This window comes from Lineus longissimus, chromosome 18, assembly GCF_910592395.1.
Source record: "Lineus longissimus chromosome 18, tnLinLong1.2, whole genome shotgun sequence".
Lineage (NCBI taxonomy): Eukaryota > Metazoa > Nemertea > Pilidiophora > Heteronemertea > Lineidae > Lineus > Lineus longissimus.
The window spans coordinates 10879357-10896233 of record NC_088325.1 but is presented as its reverse complement, the minus strand read 5'-3'; the positions used below and the strand labels follow the sequence as shown (position 1 = coordinate 10896233).

Sequence of the window (16877 nt, the reverse complement as noted above, 5' to 3'; positions counted from 1 at the left end):
TTGGGTTGCAATTTAACAAAATAATAACCCTTAACAATTTTAGGATTTTTTTTCTTTCTTTTCACTTCGCTGAGAAACCTCTCTACTTAGTGCATTCATGTGTTAGTCCAAAAAAAGCTGTTTTTTTTCAAATGTTCAAAAGTATTTAATATAGCGTGTATGTACATGTATCAGCGATACATTCAAACGATTCCGTTTAGTTGTTTTTTTATATCTAATAATAGTGTATGTACATGTATAAATGAAAAGCAATCCTAAATCAATCAATCAATGTTGGCATTTTTAGAGCGCTCCAATTACACAGCGAGTGGGTATTCTTGGGTTTCTTTTCCCAAAAGGCAACTGCAAAATGGTGGGCCTTTAGGAGGGACTTAAAAGTCTGGAGGGAATCAATGTTACGGAGCTTTTGCGGCAGCTGGTTCCACAGTTTTGGAGCAGCTACCGCAAAGGAACGACCACCAAGAGTCTGGCACTTGAACCGAGCAACCTCAAGGAACATCGCAGATCCTGATCTAAGGCTTTTGCGATCGATCCTTCTATAACTGAAGGTGTTCTGTCATGTGACCTCAAGCCAATACAGTCTTCATCACTGCATTCTCACCTCGAAATATCACACCAGATAATGCTGATGATCGAGAATTCATCCAGAAACCCTTGTAGACTATCAATTGGATTTGGCATTCCTATCGTGTAATGGATTTTCATGCTGGTAGCCCTAATTTGAGGTGACAGGAAAACGAATTTGTCTTGATTCTATAGCAATAAATGTAACCGCTTTTAGGTGAGTAGCCGTTCCAATTACTTAATATATCATAGAAATTAAGTCAGTGCCTTACCGCACACTCAGAATCTATTCTCAGCTGACACTCTACCCAATTAGTTCCTCGGGGCACACTAATTATTGTCAATGAAATGCCTGTTATCTGAACCTATCTCCCATTAAAATTGCAAATCTAAATCTTGAAAGTTTAGCTCTTGGCTGTGGAATCGCTTTTTCAGTATTTGCGTTTTCGATGTCCAGGATATCAAATTGAGTGCCTGCCTACACATTGCTATTGGCCGTACATATAAGTATACACAGTGTAGCCACAAAAAAATTACACTTTTGAAATTAGGAATTATTTAGCCAGCCAGCGTTCAATTTCATTGGACTGTTCTTGTCTTGGTTACAGTCTTGTGACCTTTTTCGGCGGGGCTTTCCAGAGGGTTACCTAACATAACACCATATTGTTACCAGGTGGTCAAACAAGGCGTTAGTGTTTCGGGGGATTCGCGAAACCTCCCTATTGCTCGGTCAACCATCATTGCAAAGCTTACAATGCGTGCGTGGTTGTGCAATGATATTTGGCTTGTAGATGAGACCAGATCATGCCTGTGATAAAGGATGTACACCGGCGCAGAGGAAAAAAGCGAATCGAATTACTTCGGTACGTTCGATGGTCTTAATAAAAAAAGTTGCTTAACAACTGTGGCATTGATTATCTTAGCTTCCTCATCGATCAATCAGCCAAAGCGTTAGTTCCGTGAAAAAGGCGTTCTCCTGTTGCGACGATATCAAAGTGGATTAGAAATTCCCCGAGACGGTGCTATTTCGTATGCGCTGCTAAAAAGGATTGAACGAAAACTTCCACGCTTTGTACGAGAACGTGGCAGCACCCCGACATTGAGAAAAATCTTAAACATTTTTCTATCATCTCTATTCGTATTACACTTATAAAAAAAGAATATGCCTTTTACATATTTGTCTTTGAGTTACCGAGTTTTCAACACATCTGTGTTCGGTAGCTTCACATGTCTGGCAAGGAATCTGACTACCTAGTAATACAGTTTTTCTCGAAGGCAGGCAATGAATACAAAGGAATTGGAGGAGCAGCGCTTTGTCAACAAGGAATTGTCCACCATATCTCACAACATGTAAAAGAAATCTTCTCAAGTGGAACTGCAACGCTTAATGGTGGATACATTGCGCAAGTCATGAACGGGACAAAAAGCTGCGAGAGGGAGAAAGAAAATCCATTGTTCTATTCGGGCAAAACGCGCATGCAGCCTCAATAGCTTAAAGGGGTGCATTTTTCACATTTACTGATGTCTCAGGTGAATATAAATACAGTTATAAAGAACGCCGTAGTGCAGTTATTACGAAAGCAAATTTGTTCAAAATTTATGTGTATAGTGTTTGTTTAATTATCTGTGTGCTAAAAATCATATGCATAACGTATTAGGACAAATTTTGAAATTCAATTGCAACTTTCCGATTCTTTCTAACGACGTAGGAACTTTAGGGAAAGGGGGACTCACCGCGTATCTATAGTGACTGAACAGAACATTTCCAGATTTCAAATTCCGTTCGCATGCGCATGAATTATTACCCAGGCAAACTCTGGCGTGTGCCTTCGTAACCGTGACTTGATAAAAATCATATGAAAATTGCGTTCAAGCTTCAATTGTGAGAGGTCCCCAGTCATCAGTCAACTGAATTTCGCCATTTTGGCTGAATCATCATAGTTTGGAAATGTTGTCAAGTGAAATGACATGGTCACCTAGCGATAGACTTATGCCAAACATATTAGTAGTCTGCAAGATGATGGTATTCGTGAAGATTCATCACAGCTCTTTCTCCTATGTTTGTGCTGCTTTTTACAATAATGGAATCTGACAACCTGGCGACATTGTAGTCTTTCTCGCATGATTATCCTTCTGACCTATGACGCACGGAGACGAGATATGAATACAAAGAAACGGACGAGGCGTCGTCAAAAATGTATCGGGACTAAAAACCTCGCGTCTGTCAATTTTATGACGCGATGCTTTTGTTTATAGCTGGTTAGGCCAAATATATGAAATATTGTAGCTTTAATTGATTCAAAATGGAGATGTTCTCAGTAAAGACATGAACAGGGACGCGATTGTTTGTTATAAGCCCCCTTTGTCAGACGTTGATACTAAGTTGGTACTAACTGCCAGGCGTGCGTCTGAATTTAACCAGTCATAAAAGGGCAGAGACATGTATTCATCCACAGGCGGAAGTGTGTCACTGACACATAGTCCGTACTGAACTGTGAAGCTGTGGGAAATACATGACTGTGATGGGTGAAAGTGGATTTATTCTTCAATCTTTGGTGGATTTTTAATCTACAGAGCCAGGCCATAACAGGAATATACCTTTTGATAATTAATTTAAGGAAATATTGTCTCACTGGCCAGTTTAGAACTTGTATTCTAATAGGCCCATATCAGTCCGCGATGATGGCAATGCTGTACACAAATCAATTTTTCTCAGGCAATCGGTATTGGAATGTTTTGAATTTTTACTATCATTTCGATAAAAGCCTCTTCATAACACATATTGGTGGGAATTAAAGCACCCTTGGTGTACTTTTTTCACCAACCTATATTCATTAAAATGTACACAGAATGTACACGCTGGCTAATAGAGGTCTCTGGCCAAAAATATGAAAATGTTGTTCCAAATTCCGCCAATGGAGGCGCTAACTAAAAGCCCACTAATCAATGAACGAGAAAAGTACCCACCCCAGCCATCAGGTTACTCAATTTCGCCATTTGGCGAAATCGTCGTAGATTGGAAACCTTGTTAAGTGAAATGACCTGGTTAACTATATCTATAGATGTACTGGATGTATCATGCCATTAGCCTTCTGCAAGATGGTGATATTGGTTACGATTCAACCACAACATTTTGCTAAGCTTGTGCGGCTTTTTACAATAATGGAATCTGACGACCTACAGCGACATTGTAGTGTTTTTCGCATGATTATCCTTCTGGCCTGTGACGCACAAAGACAGGATATGAATATACAAAGAAACGAATGAGGTTTTGTGAAGGCTTCGCGATCTACGAAGAACAAAACCTTCCACGATGTCTGAAAGCTTTATCAAGAATTCTTCTCAGGTAGAATACTCTTCCGATGATCGCCAAGGTCGTCAATTCTAAAACATATTTGTTTATCAATCTTGACACTAGCGGCACATGATTAAGTGGCACATTTTTGTGATACATGTATAAGTTAAAGAGGATCAAAACTCTCAAAGACCTTTGATTATTATCAGTGATAGCTCAATAGTAGTACGTCCACTACATGGAAAACCCCGGCGTTTTTAAACCCCGGGGATACTCCGAACCAGAAAAAGCCCGGAGAAGACACGGCGAGGACTTCCACTACATGGAAGCAGTTACTGAACACGGCGACAGATGGCGTGGTCTATATGAAATTCCTGTAGAACTCTCCGATTTTTTGTTATTGTTGGAGTCGCGATTGACCGACACAAAATGGCAGTGACTCGTCCTCCTCCCAATGGTTACGTTCAATGTTAACCATTATTGCGATAGAGAGAAATATGAAATACAAATAATGAGCTTCGTGGTTTTTCTGCAATGTTTACCTTTTTGACGCATGCGCAGTGGTAGCCACGCCGCCTGTCGCCGAGTGTAGAAACTAACTAACGTCGGCGTTTTTGTGATTACACTACATAAAACGCCGTGCTTAAATTAGCCCCCATTTAGCCCTGAATCCATCGCCGTGACAAGAAAACACCGGCGTTTTCTAGCACCGGCGTTTTCGAGGGGAAAATTAACAGGTGTAAGCGCAAAAACTCCGGACCAACACCGGCGTTTTATGTAGTGGACGCGACATAAATACTCGACCTGGAGACTTGCTACCCGATTTATTTGTATGATCGAGTCACAATTATTGGCATAGTTTGGACATCCATTTGATATCAGCAAGGCATAATTTCAAGATGATGCCTGACAGGCACAATCATATTTCCCTGTGAAAGTGGCCTCACTTCCCCGTTCGCTTCAACTGCCCTTGGAGATGTAATTTCCGCTGGCTAGCAATTTGTGGATACTGTCTTTGAAATTGGCTAGACGGTGGTGAATTAGCTATCAAATATAGTTAACCCTCATATGGGTGAATGGCCAATAAAAGGGGCTCAGCCACTTCATTTGTAATGTACATGGTTAACTGGGTGTCTCAAAATATATTCCTGTTCTGACCATAAAATGACAATGAACGCCATAATTTGATTGGTGTTAAAAATATATGCGTATATGAAACATGGACGTTTTCGTCCAAATAGTAATTCATCTATATTGTGTAACTGTGCATCCATGGTAGCTGTTTCAGGTGAAAAAATCACCACTTTTGTTTCGGACAACAATCTTTTGAAAACATTCATTTGGTTATGGGGTCGGATGTGCTTATTCAAGTACCATATTCTACCCACCTAAAGTGCAGATATCGTTCGATGAACAGAAAATGTATGCAGTGAAGATAAGATCTGATGGACCTAAAACCTGGTGCAGATTTCTCTCGACAAGAAAAAAATAACATTTTGCTCCAAATAGATCAACTGTTTCATTATTTTTGACGACACCCTGAACTTAGTCATGATGGTTGTCTGCACTTTAAGCGGAGAGATTATGGTGTAAGTACATTTGACCCTCATGGGTGCTCGAGAACGAATCTGCAATCATGAAAATTTGATCACTAGCAGTAGCCATTACTCTACTCGGCCAAAGTCCATGCTGGAGTCGACCAATAGGCTAGAGATTACTTTCAAAAGAATAAAAGCATTTGCTAGAACCGAGTCGTTGTGTTAGGTTCATTCCGTGACCACCGTCCTTTCGTCTTGAGAATTTCCATATACCCATTGTCATAATCCCTGACACATGGTATGGAGAAACAATGCACGAAGGAAGGATTTACGTCACGTAAGGATTACCCTCACAGAAATACGAGAGCCTATTAAACATGTTACAAGGCCAGTATACAGCTACGTTTACGTGGCAATCAACAGCTTATACAAATCCCCGCCAAGGGAATTAAGCTTCTCTGATTTAGGTTATTTGAGCATCCACGAATCGCTGAACGTGAGGAAAGCTGGCTTCCTTATCTGTGACAGCCAACCGGTCTCGGAGAAAGAAAAAACAACGAATATATAAAACCTTCGAGTAGATTGAAACCAGATAGGCCCTTCTTTGTAACCAAACTCACTGACCCTCACCGATCCAGTTTCCAACTATGGATAAATACCACGCCAAAAAGCTGAAATTTTCAAGCGACTTCCACTTATATTTTGAGTGCAGGTCAAGACAAGCCATATTATGATAATCCGTATCCAATTCTAACGCAACTTCGTACATGCTGATTCAGCAGATATCTGACGGGGCTCAAAGAAAAATTTCTTTTGATTAAAAAAATTTATGCGGAAATAGTTCATTCATATTTCCTTTTCTGCTTTCAAACGGTTATATCATTAATGAAACGGCCAGGGGCCATTGTGCTCACCGTATAGATATTTGGTGCTTTGGAATTCATCCAGGTTAAGAAACATTGTACATGTATAGTATATAGGTCAAACCAAAGTCGGTATGACATGTGATGTACCGTTGCTTGGAGTAAGTACCATAAGAATATCATCAAAAACAAGTCACTGATAAACGACATATTGCACTTTTTACCTATTTTAGTTTTGGCCTCCTGGTGGCCAAGTTGAGTACCAGATCAGAAGGAAATTCGCTGTCCGAGGTAACATGACGTCGGGTGTCATGTGTACCAAATTTCAAGTTCATAGCTTTAGTGGTTAAGAAACGTGCCATAGTTACAATCAAACGACCAATTTACGCCATTTGACCTCTGTGACCTTGAAAAGCAGGTCAAATCAAAAACTCGTATGATATGTGATGTATCCTTGCAAGGAGAACCTACCATAAAAATGTTATTGAAAACCAATCACCAATAAGCGAGATATCACACTTTCTAGGTTTTCACTTTTGGCCCCCTGGTGGCCGAGTCGAGAATCAGACCGGAATGAAATCAGGGTCAGAGGTCAGCTGACCTAGTTGATCCTTTGTACAAAGTCTCAAGTCCATAGCCTTAGGGATTAACAAACGTTCCGCAGTTACGCTCAAATGGCCAATTTACGCCATTTGACCTCTGTGACCTTGACCAGTACATCAAATCAAAAACCCGTATCATATGTGATGTATCCTTGCTAGGAGTATCTATCATAAAATTTTTACCAAAAGCAAATTAGTAATAAGCGAGATATGGCACTATTCAAATTTTTGGTTTTGGCCCCTAGGTGGCCAAGTTAAGAATCAGACCGGACCGAAAATCAGTGTCACAGGTCATCTGACCTAGGGGGTCATGTGTAACAATTTTAAAGTTCATAGCTTTAGTGGTTAAGAAACGTGCCATATTTACACACAAACGGCCAATTCACACCATTTGACCTCTGTGATCTTGAAAAGTACGCTACATCGACTTGATTTTTTGTCAACATGTAGAGCAACGTAACAGGTGTCTACATACCAAATTTAAAGACTACAGGACGAATAAAGACAAAACGTGCCACTATCGGTGAAATTTTAGAGTTTGACCTCTGTGACCTTGACAAGTAAGTCAAATCAAAAACCCGTATGATATGTGATGTATCCTTGCTAGGGCTACCCACCATAAATTTTTTAGCAAAAACAAATCTGTGATAAACGAGTTATCGCATTTTTTAAGATTTTGGTTTTAGCCCCCTGGTGGCCAGGTGAAGAATCAAACCGGACCGAAATTGGCTGTCAGAGGTCATGTGACCTAGGTCATAATGTGTACAAAGTTTCAAGTTCATAGCACAAGCGGTTAAGAAACGTGCCACACAGGATACGGACGACGACGACGACGACGGACACAGGGCTATCGTGTAGACTCCTCAGAAGGTGAGCCAAAAAAAGTCTGTATTAATGTAGAATTCTTGATTCAGCTGCACTATTAACTATTAGCTTTGCCTACCCCTCCGGTCCCTCCCCTGCTGTCCGGTTTAATCAATCGCTGACCTAGACGCAAAGTTACCAATTATTGGATTTGTTTTTAATAATAGGCGACTCATATCATAGATTATTTTACGTTGAACTCCCAGATAAATTACTCACTCATGGTTAACTCGCTGACTAGATGTTTAAGTTAGTGTCATTATTTAAAGAAACTTACACATTGGGCGATATGAATAAAGACTAGCAAATGCGTTTACTTCAATTCTGTACAGAAAGGCCTAGTGTAAATGTACATGTACATAAAGTTTTAGATAAAAGACTAGTAAATGCTTTTATCTAAATCTTCATGTACATTTACACTAGGCCTTCCTGTACAAAATCGGAGTAAAAGCATTTGCTAGTCTTCATTCATATCACCCAATGTCGCATTCTAGAATTTTTCATACTTCACTCGTTGACTATTTGGTTAGGTATAGATCGTAAACGCAGACAAAAAAATGGAGACGCAAGATCATACGTATCTACCGAGAGGACTTGAAGAGATAAGCAGGGAGCTTCAGTGAGAAATCGATTTCTGTTCTAAAAAGACTTGCGGCCTTAAAACTAGACAAAACATTTCCCATCACAACTTAAATTAGTCGCCTTGGTTGTGGCACCAAGGATCGCTGTGTGCAAACAAAACGACGTGGCCGACAGTCACCATCTGTACTGAGACAAAGACAAAGTCTGCCTGCATTTTTATAGCCTTTGGCATCATGCGGAATGCAATCTATTAGACTCGTCAAATACTGTCCAAATAAAGACTTAAACAAACATGGATAGTTGATCAATTTGGATGAGGTAAAATCAATATTGACATAAATATCCATCACTGTGATAAAGGCAGCGTATTTAGTTTTAATTAAATCCATGCAAACAATGCATATCAGTCTTAACAAAATGGCGACTTCCATGAAAGTCATCTTTCAATGGCGGGACCCTTTTTTCTCTTTAAAATAATAACGATATCAGCGTATTGAAAAAGAACTACTGTTACTTAAAGGGCGGTTGGCAATCGCTGTCCATCTTATATGACCGCAGAAAAAAACGGGCAGGCTTGCTTTAACCCCTGCTCTGATGTCATTTGTCTTAGACGCCCGTTTAAAATGGCGGCTGTATGAACACTACGCGAATTTACAATAAAAAATGGAGTGTACAGCTTACGTTCATATTGCTGTCATTATCATCGGCTTCGTGTGTAAGTACTTATACCTTTTTACTTCGCAGCATTGCTAAGTTACCAATTTGCCAATTTGCATTCCTATCCAGGAAAATTGGTATAAACCAGCTTCATTTTCAGTGGCAGGACGGCTGAGCTCAGCGGAAGAGTGGAATGACGATGCAGATGACAACCGTGAAATTGATTGGCGGGAAGAAACCGAAAAAACAGGCGAGTTAGCCAAGAGTTTCTGGTTATATTTCTTTATTCGTCATTTCAACAAACCCCTCCCACATCAATTGTTCCGAGTTAAATTACCACACTTGATTTTAATAATCATTCAAACACTTTGTAATACCTACTCAAAAATTCTTGATCTCATCAAAAAATAGAGGTGATTTGTTTATAGGTTATTTGTCTCGATATACATGTACAATGATACATTTTGTATATCAGTAAATATATGAATGATATGAATTTCTTGGTGACTACACTATTCCTTCAAGACGTCCAATCCTCTCTTTACATTTTGAGCGCGTGTATTTTCAAAGTACTCATGGCCTCAATTTTCTTTACGCCTGTTGCCAACACCAGCACGTACAATCATCTTTTAATCATACCTATCATATTTACAGTTGAATATGGGACTAAAAGTAATTGCAAGCAGCCCACATTCGGGACCATTGTAGCCATTGCTAAAAAGTCTACAATAACGGCAACTCCAACCGAAAGCAGACTCTACTGTCCGGATGTTGGACCACCAGGAGGCTTGTACGTAACTGTCAGTGTGCTTGTCAGTGAGGGCCTCTTGTTTTGTTTCAATATCTACACCCCTATGCACCAAGGTCAAGGCCAAGCGATAGATGACAAAAGCCCGTTTGATAACGAAGCCGTTGCTAAAGATGAGGGTCAAATAGCCAAGGTCAAATGTACGGCAGGATCGAAGTGTTGGTCGATGTGTTACGACCCACCAGGTACATGTACATTGTTTGCAAAACATAGCATACAATGAATATTTCTTAACGGTGTTTTAAATATTTATTTTTGTGCAATACGATTTTGTTTCGCTTTGGTTCAAGGCTCAGGTTCGGGGGGTGGGGCTGATGTAAAATACCAGGTATGTTTGCTAGCATGTACTCGTGTTGATCAGCACTCCTGCTTGCGGCCCGGCGATAATAAGATATAAACTTAGCAGAAGAGTGGAGCGATGAACCTTCATATATGCAAGGTGATTCAATTGAGAACAAAATCAAACTTCAAAGGGCTAAACGACTATTAGTAGAACTTTATAATTCTATTCAACTAGAGATGGACGCGAAGACACGAACGCGAAGACGACGCGGACAAAACGGACAGTTGCATTACCAGTAGTTTGTAACCAGCAAACGGTGACATATTTTCAAAAAGAAATATGCGCTCATATCCTGTTCTTTCACTTTCAGACGAAAGCGCATTAACTAAATTTGCAAATGACTACCACCTGACATATAAACCGGGCTCGTGTCATGGGACGGATATCACGAAAAGTACCAAACAAGTAAGCCAATCATTGTGGAAATGTCTGAGCGGGTGTGTCGAAAATCACCAATGCCAAGCGCTCGAATGGAACGAGGAGACAAAGGTGTGTCAGCACAAGGGCGACACGTGTGCCATTCCTGACCTAGATGCCAAATCGTTCCACACATTTGAACTTCGTCGTGATACAAGTAAGTAACCCTACGAAGGGCTAAAAACAAGAAATACGAAGTTTGTTAGTTTATCGAGGCTTTTTCAAGAGCTTTAGAATCCCCTATTCCTGTGGCCACACTTTTTTAATAAGTTTGATTCCGAAACTTCTGAATCTTCAAAACCTATGCCGTGGGTAGGGCGGAAATTACAAAAAAACATTTTCTTCAATCTCCAAAGCTATGCATAGGGCGGGAATGAAAAAATTCCATCAGATTCAAAGTCTATGTGGGGTGGGGTAAATAAATTAAAAACATGCTCATTTTAATCAATCTTAATCTCAGATCATACAAGGAGGACCCAATAAAATAAAAAATTGGTTGAAATTGTTCGTCGGGAAATTGTTTTTCTTTACTTCTTCATGCAATGCCTTGCATGATACCTTCATCAATTTCTACAGGAAAGAAGTTTACCGCCGATGCACCATCAGAAGGATGCATGCACGTTCATTCGAACACACACACAACGGGTGGTACACTAAAGTGGTATATATACACTGGTGAACAGTGCCGTGACTACTGCATTCAGAACTCACTTTGTAGGGCTGTTGACTGGGTAAGGAAGAAAAAACGATGCCACTTTCATTTGAGTGACACTAGTCACAGGCAAGTGGCAAGCAGTTGTTGTGTGCAGTACATCAAGGATACAAACGTCTGTAAAATTCGTAAGTTCCACTTTTATTTTATGGTTCTTCCTGTTTTAACGTAGATTAAACTTTTATTCTTATGGTTCTTTCACATTTTTAACGTAGTCATCATTGAGTATTGCATAAACATGGAAAGACGGGATCATTTTACCTCTTTAACAGTATTATAACGAAACGAAAAGCACTGAAGTCGTGCCAAAACGGCCACTGGACATGTCCAGCTGAGCAAGACCAAGGTCTGCTTCAAGAGAGTTTAAGTAACCAAGGCCAGTAAATGAATTTTTATACCACATTCCGTTTGAAATATCGGTTCATCATAAGAAACAATATCATTTCAGTACCAGGCCTTACCCCCAGCTATTTACAAATTGGCCGACTTTAAGTAACGCAACGACGTCCATTTTATGTGCAGTTATTCCTGAACAGTACTTTTTCATTTCAGCAAAAAAAAAACATGTCAAAAAGAGACAAACTGTGAGTATATATGCATATATTTGTTTATTGTCGCCTGTAAGTTACAGCCAGCCCCAATGGGCTTATGAGACATTTTACATTATTTTATATCATATATCATATGAGATATGAAGTAGAAAACTTTATTTCCTATTTCTTATCTCGTAGCATTCAGTACATTCATGAAGCGTACCAAATCTCGAATACCGAGAGAAAATTGTAATTCGAAGTGCTTCATCATTTTCTTTCTCGGAAGTAATTCAAAGCACAGGAGTGTATCTAAGTTGTCGACCTAGTTAGAATTTACGATTTTAAACTTGGTGTCTGGCAGTAATATCCGGTCAACAGATATAACTTCACCTTTTGCATTAAAAACTGCAGGAATACGCATTCTTGTCTCATTTTCTGTTTACAGGCAAGGAAGATAAAAGGCTTCTTAAAACGGTTTTTCGGCTAGTGAGATGAACTCTGAATAAAAATAAATGTGTATGTGAATATATTCGAACTTATACTATGGTTTATGAACACCTCGAAATAATGCATTTTCTCGGCTTTCATAGTAACACCCAGAAAAAATATGTTAACAGACATTATCATAATGACATTTGGTCAAATGAGCGCAAGTACCCATGCAGGTATGCAGCACAGCCAACTTTCGGCCAGATGACAAGAAAAGACGTTTTCGCCAACATGTAGTTGCATCAACCAGAAAAAACTCTGTTGCAAGAGTTTGGCTACGAAAAATGAGTCGTCGCCACACATTCAGCAGTTCACATCACATCCATGAATTGTCCCGAGGCTGTCTTGGTACGTACGCTCAATTAAGGCGTTTGGTTACTTCGACGCGGTTATATCCGTCCAAAGCAGACACGTGCGATGAACTGAATAATCTTTATAGCGCGCAAGGCTGACTCAAAGCCATCCACGCATAATGCTGCTAGTGATTGTTGGTAAGTGGACTTCTTGCGATTATTTAATGTACCTCGGAGAATAAAAAAAAAATTTTAACTCCGAGCATTGGATGAGCGGTTCCGAGCATACTCGTGTTACTGAGTACTGTACCTCGACGCCATGTCTTCATTGGCGAACACTAGCTCCCTTGTCTTATAATCCCAATTCCGTTCTAATTTATCTGATATAGACATTGCCCGTACAAAAAAAAAGTTTAAAGCAATAATTTAGGTATGAATCGGTAGATCTTCAGTTTTGTGCATTCATTCATTCTTGTAAGATTCTCAATTAAGATTTTTATCAAGAACATTACAAAAACATTAAAACGAATGTCCCTGCACATGTACACGGAACTGTATAAACTCTAAACCAAGAATCTGATAATAACCTTATCTCGACTTTGGAGGTGAAATAAAGATTGTAGTACAAACCTGAACTTTTGTATTATTTTGTCGGAATATCAACTTTACAGCGCTACACAGGTAAGAAGTCATGCACATCGCATGCGTTGTACATACCCCTGTTGTTATAAACGCATCAATAAAGCACAAACATCTCTCAGTGCAGTGTCCAGGTCATTATGTTGTACAAAGTGATACATTTGAATGCATACACGCGCTATAGTTAACCAGTGTGGGTACGGATATGCGTTTGCATCCAGCTCTGAATCAGGCGATGACGTAATTGGTACGAAATATGAATGAAAAGATTCTCTTCTTCAATTAATTGTATTGACATTTCCACGTTGAGACTGATGACGACACCATTAGGCAAGGCGCTTACGTGGTTTCGAACAACCCTGCCCTGGTGTACATTTTCTTCTTCTCAGGATTGCTTTGCATCTCACAGACAGACGCCTTTTTGTTCGCAAAGAAAAAGCCAAGAGACACGGGAACCTATGTCACGAAGTTTGTGGCATCAAAACAAGAGTGCGGACAATCTTTTCGGCGCCGATGGGACAACCTTCACAAGATCGAATTCAAACGTGTTTACAAGCTTGGGGATTATTTTGTGTGTGTCAAAGGAATGGAAGATTATGATTGTAAGTGCAGAGCTAGATAATTTTCCTTACTTGCCACCAGGTGGCAGAGGGTGCCAGTTTGGAAGCCATCGGCCATTTCTTGAAATTCAGGGACGTAATCTTTTGAGCTTTCTCGGAGAGTTTACATTCGAAGCTGAATCCATCATTAATCTTTAATTCTTAAAGCATGTTTGATTTGGGAAATATGCGGAGAGTGCCTTTTATAAGGGACCTCAATTAATTGTTATATCTTTGCTTTGCAGTACCTCCATCTCAAGGTAGGAAACAGCTAAAGCATGTACCCAACTAAATCATTTTTGTTTCCAATTCCGAAGAGACCCGTTTAGATATATGGCCACTGTCAACTAATACTGCCCAAAAGAAGTAGTTAGTCATTCGTGACTGAGATTTCTTGCTGGGGATTAAAAGCAAAAGCCAAATCCAATTAAAACACACACAAAATCGGACCATACTCCGGGGTTGCATAGACCTTACTGGATAACATAATGTATTGAATATGTAAGATATGCAACCGCTTTGACACTTTCCCTTCTTCAGTATCAGGATTCGGCCTGACCTTTTAAAAGTCAGCGGATAGGGTAGTTGAGTATTTTACTTTCCTTAACCATGTTAGCGTCATAAACCATACAATGCCATAAGTAGTAGAGAATTTCTGAATATAATTCTTTCTTTTTCTGAGGTTGCATGATACTGAAAAAAGGCCTACTCGCCAAGCCGAAATTCGGAAACTACTTCTACAAGCCAATCAAATTCATAAAATCTGCCCGAAAATGCCGGAACTGGTGCGCGTCTAAATTAACTTGCCGGGCTGTCAACTGGTTTGGAAAGAAAGACCAGTATTCGTGCGGGTATCTCCTCACACAACCACAACATGGAGGCTATCTTAAGATGCATGACAACAGAGTGGCAGTGTATGTGAAAGATACTAGGAAATGTACGTATATTTAGTCCGAGTGGATTATTGTTGACAATACTAGCAGTTCTTGTATCAACGTCGGACACACACACCACATGCTACTAAATCATGCATTTCTTACAAAATTTTAATTTGGCCTTGGAACGGGTTAACATCTGTGAAGGATTAGCATGGACAGAAAAGTATTAAACGTTCAAAGATCACGGAAAGGTAAGACTTCAGAATAACATCACTTCACATTTATCATTCCCTGTTCGTGTGCAGTGCATGCACAAACATGGGATGAACTTGTCGAGTGGTGAACATGATGAGGTTTCCTTTCGTTTAGGGAAGTCCTTGAGTCTAAAAAGCAGTTTCATACAGTATCCTTAATTTTGACAATTCAGGTCCAATTCGGCAACGAACGGTAAGTTGAAGTGAATTTAAGTGTGTTGGTGACACACATACGATTTAAGTTCTTTATGCTAAGAAATATTTTGTTTTGTATATGTCTGTACTGTACGTCTATATTCTAATACGAAAACCTACTGAATGACCGGTCCCAGTCGTCGGATCAGCACGGGATGATTTTCTACGGCATAACAGCTCGAGACCGAAGTTCGAAAGCTTTCAGGCCGTAAAAAATCATCGAGTGCTGAGCCGGTGACGAGGACCGGAGACGAAGTCGGTTCAGCCATGCAATATTTCTTTCGTGCATCTTTCGCAAATCTTTCTAAAAAAAATCAGCAATGATATTAGGTGAGGCGAGTTCGAGGTTATCTTATAAATGTCGGTCTTTTGAAAACTGTCCTTGATTTTGGTGGAGTTTGAATGAATTTTTCGGGGTATTTTTTTGTTTTTCCGATGTCTTGTCTCCCGGATCAGTGCACATAGGGTATATGATAATACAAGATAACGGTTCTTAAAGCAATCTCACCTATGAATCTTATATGGATTTTTTTTTTGATGTGCTAATATTCATTCATTGTTTTGTAGTTCAAGTCAAAGACGAAGGATTTCTTCCATGGAATGTTCGGTAAGTAAACCAAATAATTTTTTCGGAATGATTTAGGGAGGGTGCTGATGGGTGAGTACCTTTTTTCTAAGAGGTTCGTCTACGGTTGCAAATCGCCATCTATACCTTACATTCGAAATGGGGGTCGTGTGTTTCAATCGGAAGGTTATTCCTGCATGCACAGTGAATGGGCCAACCCAAGTCGGAAATTCCTATAAGTGTCTTATAAAATAAGTTTAGATGAAGGCCTACATCAGTTTCGCACACGTGGTACATGAACAATCTTCACGACACGACTCTTGTAATATTCTTATTTTGGATACCAAATACGAAACTTATAGGAATCGTTAAGGATGCACATGTACATGTACACGAAACTAAACGGTAATATCGTGAATAAGAATCTTACACGAATCATATCACAATTTTCGACCTGTCAATTCGATTTACTACTCAGATCTGGTGGGTTGAAAGCATGTCAATTAAACTCATCAGATTATGGTAATATCCCTCAGGCAGGCTAGAACTAGTGTTCAAGGTCACCCTCAGTTTGTAAATTGTTCCAATTTCAGGCTAACGGGAATGCAACAAACAACACTTTCGAACGGCACCTGGTGACGACAAGGAATAACTTATTGCCCGACATATTTGACTCTGCTCTAAACTAAGTTTAACCCCTTGGGACAAAAAAACCCAGCAGAATTGATTATTATTGTCCCTCAATTACTGTTTGAACATCCAACTAATCTTGAGGGCACATAATCATTGCATTATACCGACTTCAGTGAGGTTAGGTAGAGTTATTATTGACTTCATATCTTCATGACGAAAATGTCACCTACGCAATACAGCTGAATACCGTTTTGGAAGGCACTGGATATAATAAATGAACCCGTTCAAATATAATGAAGTTGTACATTTGTCTTTGCCGTATCTCAAGCATGAGCTATGCAGCAAACTGTAACAAGCCTATTCAATGATAACTAAAAACACACAAATATCCGAGCCGAGGACCGAAATAGACTTGCAAATTAACAATACAACAAAAGGGTGCACATGGATTGGATTGTCGCAGCGCAGCCGATAACAAATTCAGAACAATCAGATGGGGACTCGAGTTCGTTCATTATTTTACTAGGCTTTGGAGACAATAGGGGTAAATTGCT

General features: G+C 39.7%; 1 protein-coding gene across 1 annotated transcript; it reads left to right on the top strand.

The window, feature by feature from the left end:
* The first annotated feature begins 9653 nt into the window (after window positions 1-9653).
* Window positions 9654-16612, top strand: LOC135502445 (uncharacterized). The gene is made up of 11 exons (XM_064795281.1): window positions 9654-9958; window positions 10427-10690; window positions 11110-11373; window positions 11798-11829; window positions 12224-12758; window positions 13589-13801; window positions 14044-14058; window positions 14481-14735; window positions 15104-15123; window positions 15693-15732; window positions 16284-16612. Exons 5-11 carry the CDS (start codon window positions 12740-12742, stop codon window positions 16286-16288), a joined length of 567 nt encoding a protein of 188 aa, XP_064651351.1. The 5' UTR covers window positions 9654-9958; window positions 10427-10690; window positions 11110-11373; window positions 11798-11829; window positions 12224-12739; the 3' UTR covers window positions 16289-16612.
* Window positions 16613-16877: the final 265 nt, after the last annotated feature.